This window comes from Eretmochelys imbricata, chromosome 9 (assembly GCF_965152235.1).
Source record: "Eretmochelys imbricata isolate rEreImb1 chromosome 9, rEreImb1.hap1, whole genome shotgun sequence".
Classification (NCBI taxonomy): Eukaryota; Metazoa; Chordata; order Testudines; family Cheloniidae; genus Eretmochelys; species Eretmochelys imbricata.
The window spans coordinates 42,492,698-42,507,359 of record NC_135580.1 but is presented as its reverse complement, the minus strand read 5'-3'; the positions used below and the strand labels follow the sequence as shown (position 1 = coordinate 42,507,359).

Here is a 14,662-nt window from a genome sequence, read left to right as displayed (position 1 = left end):
CACTCTTGGAGAGTAAGGTCTGCGAGATCCCACAGGAACAAAGTACAAGCACAACCCTGGGTGGTATGAGGAAGGCTGAAGTCAACATAAAATACTTTGTTTTGTTGGTTAGCTAGTTTATGCTCATCTACTTCAGCAAGAGAGAGGCCAAAGGAAGATTCTTTGCTAGAGGCTGAATCCAAGAAAAAGAGCTTCGTCAATTTTGGAGCACAGCCTTCTTGGCAGCCTGCAACTGAAATGTCTCAGTTGGAAGGCTGCTTTTCCTTGGATCGGATGAAACTCAAGATGGCCCATGGAGTTTAAAGGCAACCAACTCACAGCACTGGGTAATAGACAAAGTCAGTCATCCAGACGTGCTCATCTCAGTGACAGCACTGCTCTGGGAACTGGTGCCAAATGAAAAGAAAAAAAAAAACAGAGTGAACTTTCTAATGGCTTTAGTCCATCCCAAGGACCCTTAACATTGAGGGTGGCTTTGGAGGGCTATACCACCTCCTCTCCATATGCCCTCCAGCACCTGCACATTCCCGTGGTGAGGGGTACAGCCCAACTGCCTCCAACTGTCAGGTCCCTTAGCAGGTGAAAGGTTAAAATGCTGATCCAGGCCAATTTTTGTTGTTAGCTATGGAGATTGGAAGCATAGCAGCAAGCATCTCCAGTTGTATATTTGTCCTCAGTGAGGCAGGTGTGGGGATGACATTGACAGGTCGAAAAGGTTGCCTTGGAGACAAATCCCAGCTGAGTCCACAGCTTCAACCTATCCTTGTCAAGCTGGTATAGGCTTCAGTAGGGCCTGGCTCACCTTGTCAGATGGCATCACTGCCCCCAAGAAAATGCCCCTCTTTGCTAGACACCCAGGCTCAGAGGAAGAGAGGTTCAAAGAAGCTTTCCTTAGCTCTGCAAGGACCACACATTAATACCCCACAACAAGGTCGGGGGCTTAATGGGGGTGGGGGTCCAAAAGCATCAAGCCTGCACAGGGTGAGGCAGACACACCTCTCCAGCCAGTTCCTGCTAAGGTGAAGTTGCTGCCAAGTTTAGCTGGCTGAGGGTAGCCTGGAAGACAGCCCCAGGGGGGAAAGGGGGCTTTGCATGGGGAACTGACAAGCAACCCACAATCTGCTAGAAATGCTGCGGGAACCCTCCGGAGGGAGCAGCCAGAAGGGCGACTGGCTGCAGCTGCTCCCAGGGGCAGCCAGAGGGAGCTCCTAACCATCAGTAATAGCATGGGACAGTTGGGCCATACTACTTGCATGGCAATATTGGAATGTTCCAAGAGCTGTGGGCAGGGAGCAGCCACAACCCTCCCTGCCTTTGAAGCCCCAACCTTTACCCCTCTCCCAAAAACTGGAGATGCTGCCCTTCAAGTAACAGTCCACAACCTCAGTGAGACCTATTATTCATTCCCTTGGGGTGAAAATGGAGCCTCCAAGCAACTACTTGACCATTCCAGCTGCTCAACAGATCAGTCTAGGACCTCATTTCCCACTCCAGACACAGAAGCTACTCAGACCACAACTGACTTTTCACTTTGGAAAAGCTTCTGGAATGTGCATTGATAGCTTCCCTGCATAACCCCAATCAAAATCCCTGTGTTACACCATTCATCTGCTCACATTCCCAGATAAGCAGCTATTCTAAACTGGAGTTAAGGTTGAACATATGTGAGTAACACATTATAGGGATACTAATGATCCCCAGATCAACCATTACAAATGCAGGAAACTCACAAGTAAGGTAACATTTAAAACAAAACCAAACATGTTATGGTAGGGAAATGCTCAGTTAAGGTGCCCAAACTGTAACACTTCACATTTGCTTTGTAAATCTCTCTTTTATTTGCTCCCTTCCCAATTTTCTGTCCTGCTTCTTTCCCTCCCCTCTCTGACATTAGAGCCTGCATCACTCCCAGCTCTCACAACCCATGGACCCCAGTCCAGAGTATATTGTTTTCCCGGATTCCCCTTATCCCATCTGCCCCATTCTTTTCACTTCATGCCCTTCAATCCCCCATGGTCCATCGTCTGTCCTGCTATCTATATTTTCTCTCCCTCTATCTTCCATAATCTCTTACCTTCTGTCCTTACCGCTCATCTCTATCTTGCCTTCTCCATTTCCCCACCCTCTCCACCCCCACTAACCTACCCCCAACCCTACCAGGCCATCCAGAACCCCCAGCCCCAATCCATCCACCTCTTGTCCTCCATCTATTCTCTGTCCCTCCAACCTCAGCAGTCTTCTGCCCCCGACTAATTTTGTCCTCAAATCCATTGTTTTCCCCACAAGCCTCTCCACTCACTTCCCCCAGCCGCATGCACACAATCTAGCTTCTGTCCTCGACTCTCCAATGTATTTTCTTTTCCTGCAGGCTTCCCAATCCCAGCTCTATGCCCATCATCCAGTTTCCTCCTCCCACCCACCTGAATAGTTCTCAGCCTCCCCAGATCCTCCAGTCAAGTTCTGCCCAAGGCAAACCCCTATACTGTCCTCCCCCTCAGCCTCCAATCCACCCTCTAGATTTGGCCCACATTCTTTGCCTGCCCCCCAGCTCCACCATTCAACTGATGCTCTACTCCATCTCAAACCATTGCCTTCAATCAATCCCACCACCACCACTATCCTCTTAGCATTTCTCTGGCCTTCGGCATATCCTCCACCCTACCAGTCCCATCAGTCCATAGTATGGTCCCCACTCAACCCATCCTTTTCTACCTCCAAATGCTCACTCAATCCATCCTCGGAACTCCCTGCCCCCACTCTGTGTGCGTCTTCTCAGTCTCCTGCAAATTGATTCTTTCCTTCCTAGCTGCCTCCTCATCAAATTGATTTTTCCTTCTCAGGCTCCGCAGGACTCCCCGCAACTGGATTTATCCCACCTTTCCATTCACCACTTGTTGCGAAGAGGGGGTTTCCCATAAATACATTTGATGATTTCATGAGATGGGAGCAATCCTGTGCTGGACCCTACATGTCTTAGGCTCAAGCAATGGAGCACCTCTTCCCCTGCCATGTATGGAATTGCACAGACCATCTCCACAAAGTAAAGAGCCTGGGCTAACCTCTGCTCACAGACCAAAGGGACAAATCCATAGTTTTTTTTTTTTTAAACAGCATTGATATTCATCTGAGCATTCCCTTTGGCCATGTTCACACCTCCCTTCTGTGTTTGTTTTCTGGTCCAGTTCACAGGCACAAACGTTTGGATAAGAGTGAATACTGAAGCTCATCCTGTGCAACCATGTGACTCATCTGACCAATCGCAACTAAGCAACACAATTCAAATTTACAACATTCCTAACTTGTATAGAGAATTAAATTCAAAAATGCATTTGTGGAATAAATTCAGACATCAGGATTTGCTTGCTGATATTCTTTGAGCAAAACGATTGGTTGAATTTGTTAAAGTAGTTGTCTTTTGAATTATTTATTCTCACATATTCTTGACAGACTCATTAAAAGTCCATTGTAATAGGATTTTCCACAATTTCTTCCCTTATCCTTCAAATGTTATTCTGCCAGGCATAAGATTTAAGGAAGTAATGGCCACAGTGGAGAGATTTCCAGATGCTATGAAAACAATTAGAACATACTGATTTCTTATTTTGATTAATATTGAGATTTATTGTCACAAGAGATAAATATTGACCTCAGCTTCTCCGCAGTCAATATTCACATTAGGGCAATAAATTGATATTTGCCGTAAAATCTCTCATTACAATGCATAGCCCAGATCTTCAACTTCCACTAATAGTTCTGTTTTTCAGAACTGTAGGAATTTCCTGTCATTTGACTGCAAAGGAATGCAGTAGAAAGCTTCATCCAGAGAAATGCCAGAAAGCTAACTTTGTAAACTATGGTGACAGGTTTCAGAGTGGTAGCTGTGTTAGTCTGTAGCAGCAAAAATAACGAGGAGTTAGTCTCTAAAGTGCCACAAGGAATCCACGTTATTTTTGTAAACTATAACATTTTAGCCTTTGATGATGTCTGGTCATGGTCAGTCACGAAGAGCAGCCAGTTTTGGAGACTGCAGTTGTTATAAGATACATCTTTTTTACTGAACTCTCATAGTTGTGGTGAATAGCCTGGTGAGGAGCAGAGTAAAAGAATCTAAATGGAAGAGAATAAAAAAAAATCAACTACAGTACTTCAAAAATTGACCAGAATGTGGATTTAGAAAGAGAAACAATATAGTAAAGTACAATCCTGGACACCTCACTTGGGAGATAAATTGGATAGAATTCAGAGAAGACCAGTAAGAATGATTAGAGAGCAAGAGGAGCAATGTCCAAACTTGACGCGAAATATTACAGAAAGGTCAGTTGGCCACAATCAACACTTGAGGCAGATTCTCTGCTCTGTTGTTGTTCCTCTGCACTATGCAAGCAGGAAGAAGGGAGCCGAAAATACCTGCAAGTTCCCCTGTTGAGGATTCCCTTGGTATGGAGAAGTCCCCAGCAGGAGTACACAGAGCCAGCACAGCCAACTTCTATGCCACTCACCTTCCAGCTCCAGGAGCTGAAGATGGGAAAGTAAGCTAGAGTAATGTTCTCCCCAGCTGGCATAAGTTAGAGTAGCTCCTAAGGCTGGGGCAGACTATCAGGGAGACATAATTGGTTGCCACTCCACGATTCTCTTCTCTCCCCCATCTTCTGGGCCACCCTGGGTGATGGTGAAAGAGGAGTCATCCTTTGTCAGGTGCTCCCTAAATGTCAGACAGAGCCAACTGAGCTCCTACCTTCGCTCCTACTCCACTGGTGACTGCATTTCTCAGTCATCCCTAGAGGTGATCCCTCCAAACTAAGGATGATGGCACATTGGTATAGCAGTTTCCAGTGCTGCTATCTGTGCTTGATCTGTTCTGGGACAAAATAGGTGATTTCAGTTTCCATAGCTAACAATCTGGTACCTCTCAACAACCGCATCACAGAAAAACCTGACCCTTTAAATAAAGAAGAAACAACTAAGAAATCAGAGGTAAAAGATTTTATTAACAGGTCAGATTTCTCTAACAGACAAAATATACAAAGCATTTTAAGTTTTGTTACTAGGCAACTGCTGTTTTGATCCTATGAATTGTGATTACTTTAGTTCACGCTAAAGAACTAAGGCCTTATTCTTAAAGTTCAGGGATTGCACATAGTTAGCATATTTAATGACCAGCTAAAACATGCAGAATCAGAAAGAAGAGAAAAAAAGTCTGTATTTCTACCTGAGTGCAGGTTGGCTGACATTCCTAAAAGCAAAAATAAATGCAGGGCTTAAATTTACCAATTTGCTGTATTTCCATCAAGCAAACTGATAGGTGCTCATTTCCCTCCCCCGCTCCCAGTACACGTTAGTAATCCACTTTGCAAAGCAGGGTTAGGACTAAACAGATTAAATTTTCAAAACACAAAATTCTATTCTACATAAAGCACACACCCTACTGCTGTTGGGGGAAACATACCTTACTAAGCTGTGTGAATTGTCCAGGTCTTTTCCTTTTCCATAAACGTAAACATTTGAGTAAGTCTAAAAAGTCTGCATTCTGATGGGTTAAAATTTAACCATTCCTTTTTATAGGTTTATATAAATAACCCTCCATATCTCAGGACAGACAAATTACCGTTGTGCTGCATGCTTGCCTAAAACTTTTGCTTTTGGTTTCGTATAATTAATTCACAGCATTACTACTTTAAAGTTGTCTGTCACAAAACATCTTTTTTTTTGGTTCTGTGGAGTTAATGATTGTACTTGCTTTTACTTTATCTTTCCTCTTTCTAAAACATCATCAAGCTCATTTCAACAGATGGGGAACAAGTCCAGATTTGGAAACCAATTAAAAAGACTGTGCCAATTCAAAATCCACCCCATTCACACAAGCAAAAAAAAAAATGGCCTGCATTTCAAGGACCTACTTAATTTAACTGGATTTATACAGCAGAGAGAAAAATACATAACTACCCTACAATTTTTTTCTTTTTGCTGATCAAGAGACATGCAGTTCAGCTCACACTATTTCTATGCAGTATATCGATCAACCAAATCTTGGTCTTGTTCCGATGTCTATACTGGGATTCCATCACATCTGTAGATCAGCATTTTTAAAAAAAACTATATGGGTGTTGAGTGGTCTCTCTTAACAGGCCAGGTAGTTCTGCAAGACTGCACATGGCTAGACAATACTTATTGGCATAAAAATAGCCCACACCAGTGTTTGTGACGCTACAAAAAGAGGACTGTTTCACACTATGCAAGAGAAGTCTCTCAAAAACACAGACTGTTCATGCTGATGCTGCTACCTCTACAAGCTCTGCAGCTGGGGTCACTGGCTGGGCTTGCAAGATGGGCTAGGGACACATTACAGATCCTGGCAGGTTAAAGGAAGGAAAACGAATGTCAAAAAACTGAAAAAGCTGCTTAACTATTACATTAAGATCTTCAAAGTCCCCAAACAAGCAGACCCCCTTAACATGCCACTTGCATAGAAGTGGAGGCAGAGAACTCTGCTGAATTCCAATGAAGAGCTGGGCTGTTCCTTGCCCCTAGCATACAACCAATTAGCTGGTCTGCCTCCATGCCCCATGGAGAAGGGGAATACCCCATAGCTCAGACTGTGAGACAGAGAGGGGACATGTGAAATGGGTTAGGACCACGAGCCTCTGATAGTGTGAAACCAGTGGAAATATTCAGATAGAAAATAAGCATGGAATTTTTTTTTTTAAAATATGGATTATAGTAGTTAGACCTGTATGGGGCAGATTCTCAGCCAGTGTAAAGTTTCATCGCTCCATTGACTTCAACAACCAGTTAAAGGGACTGCAATGGAGCAATGACAATTTATACCAGTTGAGGCTCTGTCCCTTTATTTACTTCAGGAAAATATATGGAAAGAGAAGGCCTGTCTGCCCAGTATAAAAAGATAAATACCTGTGCTCAGTATGTTGGGCTAAATGCTGAAGAACAGTGTCCTCCTGGTGAAAATATCACAATGTGCTATCAAAAGTTACCCAAAGATGGGCCCATTATTTGTGCTGGGGCATATATACTTGTGTACCATTCACTGCTTTGTGGTCATGAAGCAATGAAGCTTGAATCACTCTCCATTCAATTTAGTCACTCTCTTTTTCCTTTGGCTCCTTCTAGAATCCACGCTCCCCTCTCCCCACCCCCCTGCCTGCAGATCAGCTGAGGGGCGCAGATTGGTCAATGGGTACCAAATCAGATAGTCCTTGCTCAGAAAAGTACACTGTGATAATTTCAGAGCAATGTGCACAAGCAGTGTGTAAAGGCTCCATTTGTTGTTTGTGAAATAGGCTCTTAGCAGACACACTCACTGGATGACTTGGAACAAGAATTTACACTTTAGGGTTACTACTTAGTTTGGCAGAACTTCCCTAGATGCAGCATTTGCAAACCTCATACCTGTTTTCTTACTGCATCTAACAGCCTTCTGCTAGTTATTACATCCAAATGGTAACCTGCCTTTAATGGCATTATTTTACTTTGGCTTTTCTGTGCCGACATTACATCTGCATGAAACCATCCACTAATTCCAGCAGAATGAAACATTTCTATGCGGCATGCTATTTCTTACCCTCCGTTTCCATCCCCGCACTTCCCAGAGCACGTATCCTCCAGGATGGAATTCCTGTCCTGCTGTGTCTATTCTGAGTCGCATTTTGGATTACTGTGTAAATTTAAGCCCAACGAAGAGTCCCAAGTAAGTAGTACATACAGTACAGAGACAATAGAGTCCAATGTATAATCACAAGGGATCTGAGAAGTTAGTGCTGCCCAAGCAGGGGAGAGAGTAAAAAAGTAAGACAGATTATCACTTCTAAGGAGAGGATCCGTGTGTGCAAGCAAAGCAGAGGGTTACATTTGAAGAGCTGTTTCATGACTTTTTGCAGATAACAGTTTCAACCACAAAAGTGTTTTCAAAGTGCCGAATGTGATTACAGTTTCCAGCCTCACGTCGATTGATACCTAAAAGAGACCAAAAACAAAAGCCAAGTTAGAATCGTTGCATTATGTAGGTGTGTCTGGGATGAGGCGGGGGAAAAAAAAAAAATCAGATGACATGCAAACAACTCCAGCATGCTGAAATATGGCAACAACTGTATATCAACCAAGGAAAGCTGTGCAAATTCACTTCCCGCAGAAAACAGATGTCATATCTAGGCCACAGTCCTGCAGTGAGAACCAAGTGGGTGGATCCCTGCACCAGAGTGAAGCCCTTACTGACCCAGTGCATTTGCTAGAATAGCAGGGGAAAGGGATAGGGAGTAGTGTGGAAAAGTTGGTTTCAGTGCACATCTTCTTAATATTAGTTCAAAAATCAAGAGATAGAATCATAGAATATCAGGGTTGGAAGGGACCTCAGGAGGTCATCTAGTCCAACCCCCTGCTCAAAGCACGGCTGATCCCCAATTAAATCATCCCAGATTGTCTTACTCAAGAGACAGTCCGACAGGACACCCAGTGAAGCTAATGAGTGCTTAAATCCTTGCCACCTCAGGTTAAGTTTCCGTTTATTCAACTGTCCTGGAGTAAGTTTGAACCTCTTCAGAAAACAAGTATTGCACATGCCAGCATCCCTAATATCTTAACAGTTTTCTGCACTGCAGAACCTATTTTCCATTATAGCTTTGCATGGCAGCTATTCCACACTGCTGCAACAAAGCCCGTGATTACCTATTTTTGTATCTATATCTATCAGCATTTCTAGAATCATAGTATCATCACAGTACCCATTTACCCTTGTTGGTGCAGTAGGTTAATAGAGAAAGGAAGCAGGAAATGATGAGTATGTTTTGTTCCAAAAGAAGATGTAGAATAAATATTTTAACTGGTAGGTGAGGCAAGAACCAGGCTGAGACTCCCTGGGATAAATGGAGCCTCAAGCTATGGAGATTCTAACCAACATACTAAAAGGCTTGCAACCCTCCTCTTTCCCTGCCTCTCAAAAATCTAATCTGATCCAATCAATCTAACATATATTACAATTGTAGGAGAATAAGGACTTTGGATAGTGAGTAAGTTAAAAATGCTGGGGTTAAAAAGCTTTTGTGACTACATTAGCTTTGAATATAAGGCACTCACAGATGAATTTCATCGCATCACCTTAGGGACTAAAATAGTCTAAGGGCTTGTCTATACCTGAAAATAAATCCAGAATAAGGTCAGGTGCGACTTTAAAGCAGATTATCTATTCCTGGTTAATCTGGTGTGCGGATGCTTTTATTCTGGGATCAGTATGCCTTATTCCAAATTAGCCTAATCCACTTCCAAAGTGGAATAGTTAATCGCGAATACCTGAATATTCTGAAATAAATCCCGACATAGACAATGTCTAGTGCTCCCTATTCACCAGTTCTTCAGTCTCACTATTTTATTGGTGGTATAAGCCCCACAGTAGGGCTCAGTTAAAGTCTATCTGCAGATTTTATCTGCTCTCAATAGCTACCACTGAAATAGGTGTGTATATTAGGGATATTTTTGAAAATTTTCCCCGCATTCCTAATACTAGTTCAGTTCCAGAAGCTCTCATGTAAATGGCTCTTATGGGCATTTTATCAACCTATTAGGCTAATACACACACTGCTAAAAATTCCTGCAGCAGCCAGTACACAATTACACAGGAGCTTCCAATGTCACTAATAGGGGTGGATCTGAACTGGTGTTTGCAACGGTGGGAAAGTTTTGAAAAGCTTGTGGCTATTTAAAAGAGTCTGTACCGCTCATCACCATGAGTCAATTGCTGCTGTCAGCAGCTGTGACACAGTGGAAAACAGGGTCAATACAATCAAGTACCACAAGAATCTTACGTCTCCTAGCAGTCCTCCGCTTCAGCCTGTAAGTCTCTTTGCCGCTGCACAGGCGGTAGATAAAGGAGCCAAGCTGCTCCATGTCATTGACATGCTCTGTAACAATCATCTCCTCTTGGATTATGTACGTCTGAGGCAGGTATGTCCCTTTCTGAAATTACATTTTTTTTTTCAAAAATTAAATAAAATCAGTTTGATGATCCAATGTGAGGTCCTGTTGCCGGATTTTTAGCGGATTAATATTATTGTTTATGTAATAAAGATTATGGGCTCGCCAATTGATCTGATCAGAAAATAATATGATTCTTGTCCCATAACACAGTTTTGCAAGGACCCTCAGGATGTATGACAAGGACACTGAGAACAAAATGCAGCCTTAAAGACTTTTACTAACATAAATGGAATAGTAATCAAATGGAAAACAAATCAACCAGAATGAAAAAGGAAATAGTACTGTTCTAGAGGTATGTGGTAATATTTACCATATGAACTTCCAAGATTAACATAGTCACAGCCTTCCTTGATAACCTGGGGGTAAGAGATAAAAGGACCAACCTCATATCCAGCATGCCAAAAGAGTCTGATGATCCAGGTTCCTCAATTCTCAAGTGGAAGACGAAAAACTCAGGAGAAGCGAAAGAGCTGGAAAGCTACAGAAAACCTAACCTAAAACTAACAACTCAACGTGATGGCTTGCCCCTCTTATAGATCCTGAGCACTCTGTGCCCCCCCCCTCTCATGTCCAAACTTAATTTCCTCACCCACGTAATATTGGGGGGCACTTACTCCATAGGCTAGCATATTCAAATGTATTAATGACAATTAGCTCATTCTCACATCTGTTATTTCTCGCCTGAACCAGTTTGGTGGTGGTTATTTCCACATTCTTTCTGGTGGACCTGTTAAGTGCAATTGGCAGGTCACTTATCTATGCTAAAGGTCACAAACATATGTATGCTAACCTGATTTAGCTCATACAGGATGTGGCCGGTATGTTCCTTGCATTACTGCCAAAAATACTCTAATGCAAAGCTATACATCTATTATAATAAAACAAACAAACAAACCCATACGAAAGGATATAATAAAGCTACACCCCCTTTCAGGAAAACAAACAGAACTGCCTCCTCATAGCTCATCAGAAAGAGCTCACTCTTTTTGAAATCGATGTATCAAAATATTTTGGGTCTGAAGCTCCATTTGCTGGGATTTTATACATCCCATCCACCCAATCGTTGTTCCCACTTCATTGTGGGAAATTGATCAAAAGCATCAGAAACCAGATGGCTTGGGGTATACACAAGGCATCAGGGTGCAAAATGAATGGAGGGCTATAAATAAATGAGTGTTTGGGTGGAGGGAGTTATGATAAATACCGATATCATTAAAACATTAGGATACAGAAACTTAAGCCATTATTCAAGCACAATTTGGGGCCTAATTGCCCCCAAGCCTCAATCCAGATCAAGGCCCATATTTTAAATTCATTTTAAAAGGTCAAAAAGAAACACTGCTCAGACACTGAACACACCTCAAAAGCTTGATTGGCCTTCCATGTTTCTTCCCACTTCTTGATTTCTTTAGAATATCCAGGATTACTGTATCTATTCCCTGGTCTGACAGCTTTAGATAGTGACCATTTCAAATAATTTCTGACAGCTCACCCCATACACACCATCTTTATAAATTGCACTTTGCAGTATAATGGTAGGCCTTCCAACTCCTAGGAAGGAGAAGGATCCATCTAGCATCTATCAATTTTTCTTCAAAACAGTCAGAGAATAATCATACACGTGTTTGTATATATTTTCCAGAGACAGCCGTGATTTCACATTGAGGAATGATCAGGTATTTGTGCCAGAGCTGTACTGGCAATGAAAGGGATCTGGAGGAAAATGATCTGTATTATAAATGCAGTTTGCTTGGGAGCTTTAGAATACAGACTCAAAGTTAGCTGTGCCTTTATTTGAAGACTCATTTTTTATTCATGGTGACCTTTAACTTAAGTCCTTCATGCATGGTAACCTTTAACTTAAGTCCTTCATCAAGTCTACATTAACTCTTCTTAACAAATCCTCTGCTCACCATCAACCCTTACTTCTACAAACTTGATAGTTGCCAATTTCAATGTGGTCAGAAAAAAAAATCAAGCAATGAGAGCAAGTTTTCAGATCCTAGGCCTTTAATTACCACTGGCCAAAAAACTGGTTGTTATCTCCTTAGCTAATGAATGGGAAACAGGCCATCTTAACACAGTGTGTGCTGCTGGACAGGCACAGTCTACTGGATCAATAAAACTCTCTTGCAATACTTCAGTATCAATCAATTAGTGGAAGTTCTTATATGCTAACACATCAGTTCTATAAAAGTTTGGTTATTGATCCACCTGCGTTAGAGGAAGGGAAAGAGGCTAAATGACTAGTTCAATTATCAGCACAACCTATCATGTTAGTATACAAGGATGGAGATCAGAATTCCTCTTGTCCCCAACGTGTGGGAAAGAGAGTCAGTCAGTCAGTCAGTCAGTCAGTCTAGTTTCTTCAGTCTTTAGATTTAGTTATTTGTGGGAGCTAAAATGATCGAGCACCATTGTTCCTCAATCCCAGGACTTAGTTAGGAGGTCATGACATTGTTACCCAATTATTTTCAAAGGGCTGCTTGTACTGACTTTCATGAAGACATCAGTCTAGGAACCAGACTGGGACCCTCAAACTTGTTTCACAGAGATCACAAAACAGTCATCAGATTATAAATTTTGGGCAATGGTGACTTGGGCTGGACTCAAATCAGCAGACCAGAGGTAAAAGGTTGTCAGTCCCAGGACCAACCTGAGACATCCAGTTCCCTCAGTAAGGATTCTGAAAAAAAAAATCACTAGCTTGAGAGGAGCTCAGGCATGCTTACGACAGGGGGACCCAAAACACAGTGAGCTTCCCAGAAGGGAGGGGGTGTTCTAACATTTATCAATCCAATAGGTCACCAAGACGGGAGCTCACCCAAAAGGGAAGGGTTTAAAGCTGGGCAAAACTAGGTCTACACTTAAAACACATGTAGGGCATAATTTTAAAGATACACATGTGCAAATGCACATAAAAGTCGAGCATTCACCCAGGCAAATGACTGATTATTCAGCTAAACAGACATTTACAAACAGATACCCGATTTGCATATAGTTTCACTCACATCTTGAATGTCAGACCTTTAATCCCATGTAAGAAAAAGCATGTTATTGCCTCTGTTATTTAGCTATCAGCAAGGACAAGCTGGCATTTTCATTGACTAGATTTAATATTAGCTCTTCTGTTTCTCTATTGTTTTGTTATGCAGTCAGCGATCCTGGGTCCCTCTTTTCCTTAGACTCTGCTGTCAGCATACATAAACTGGTCTCTTCTGGTTTTTTCTATCCTTGGGATTGGTTACATTTAGCGATAAGAGAATATAACAGGGAAACAAACTAAACTGTCCTTGAAACCTGCTACAATTATATAATCTATAAAAGGTATCAGAGCATTTCCTCTCTGTTCTTAACAGATACAAACCTAAGCAGGAAGGATAAAAATCATCCTGTACAAATTTATATATGTCCGAGTTACCACGCTGTTTGCAAAAAAATAAGGTTTCAGTTAAACTCTGAAACCTTAACTGTACACAGAAATATAGCTGTATCCGATGCCTGTTTTCACAGAGACAGCAGTTGCTTTTCAAGGGAAAATTCTAACTGACACACAGGAGCTAACTCAACAGAAGTCTATTAAAAATAGCACCCAGACATACCTTCATGTTAACCAGCAACTCCCAGAGATTGCGAGGTGGCATCACAATGGTGGTGTTCAGTTCAATGACATAGCATTTATCCAGGGCTATGTCATGATAGGCAGTCAACCCCTAGATCCAAAACAGAGAGATCTTTCTAATTCGTCCAAAGGGAGAGTGAACTAAAAATTACAAAACCCTATAAAATGGGTAGAGCAGTGGCATCATCCACCAGTAGGATCGACTGAAGACTAAATTATGCTATTACACACAATAGTGGAATGCAGGGGAGCGTGTGAGCAACCTGGGTTTACACCAAGTCATTACACTTCAGATATTTGACATCACTGCTTGTACAGCTACTGTGCCTTCTGCTGCATGAGCTATCTGAGCAGTACTTACGTAGAAACACGAATATCAGAGGGATTCATTGGTCCCAGAACATTCCTGAGCCTGACGTCTCCCATTACTCCACAGAACACCTGTTTGGTCTCTCTCTGCACTGTGGTTTGATCTGCACACTCAAGCAGGGCACGGCGGAACCAAACACTTTCAAAGATTTAGCCTTATATACTGTATGTGGGAGGTCAGTAAGATGGATCGTTACTGAATTTATGGGATTTAAAGAGATCCCATCTGTACAGTCTAGTCATCTGACTCGTTTAACAGTGGTGGCTTTGCACGGCCTTCTGAGAGATACAGGTTCAAAGTCCAGTTATGTGCTATCCCTGCTGCTGGGGCTGGGTGTAAAGCAGAAGCAACTCACTTAAACCTCAAGAAAGAAGCTATTCAATCCAGCACTTGACAGAAACCTCTCGTCAATTATGAACTGATGCCAATGGACTTGAAGGATTCCTGCCCAGTAACACTCAGCTGAAAGGATGGTCGTTGTGACAGTACCTTCAGCAGGTAAAGCATTGGAAATAGTGGGGGTCCTTGGAACTCCAACAGGAACCTGGAAGCACTTAGACAGGAGTCCACAGTGTGCAACTCTTAGGAATATGGTCTCGATGTCATACTTAAGTCTTAAAGGTGCATTCAGAAACCAAAGCTGAGTTATGCACTCAAACTCATAACATCGAAAGTAAAAATCTGAGAGA

General features: G+C 42.3%; 1 protein-coding gene across 1 annotated transcript in view; it reads right to left on the bottom strand.

The window, feature by feature from the left end:
• Positions 1-4,968: 4,968 nt before the first annotated feature.
• Positions 4,969-14,662, bottom strand: part of ITM2C (integral membrane protein 2C) — a 42,724-nt gene continuing 33,030 nt past the window's right edge. Inside the window, exons 4-6 of the mRNA XM_077826988.1 lie at positions 13,584-13,694; positions 9,810-9,960; positions 4,969-7,968 (exon numbers count right to left, since the gene is read on the bottom strand). Of these exons, the coding sequence (XP_077683114.1) occupies positions 7,877-7,968; positions 9,810-9,960; positions 13,584-13,694 (354 nt within the window). The 3' untranslated portion in view covers positions 4,969-7,876. The remainder of the gene's footprint in view (positions 7,969-9,809; positions 9,961-13,583; positions 13,695-14,662) is intronic.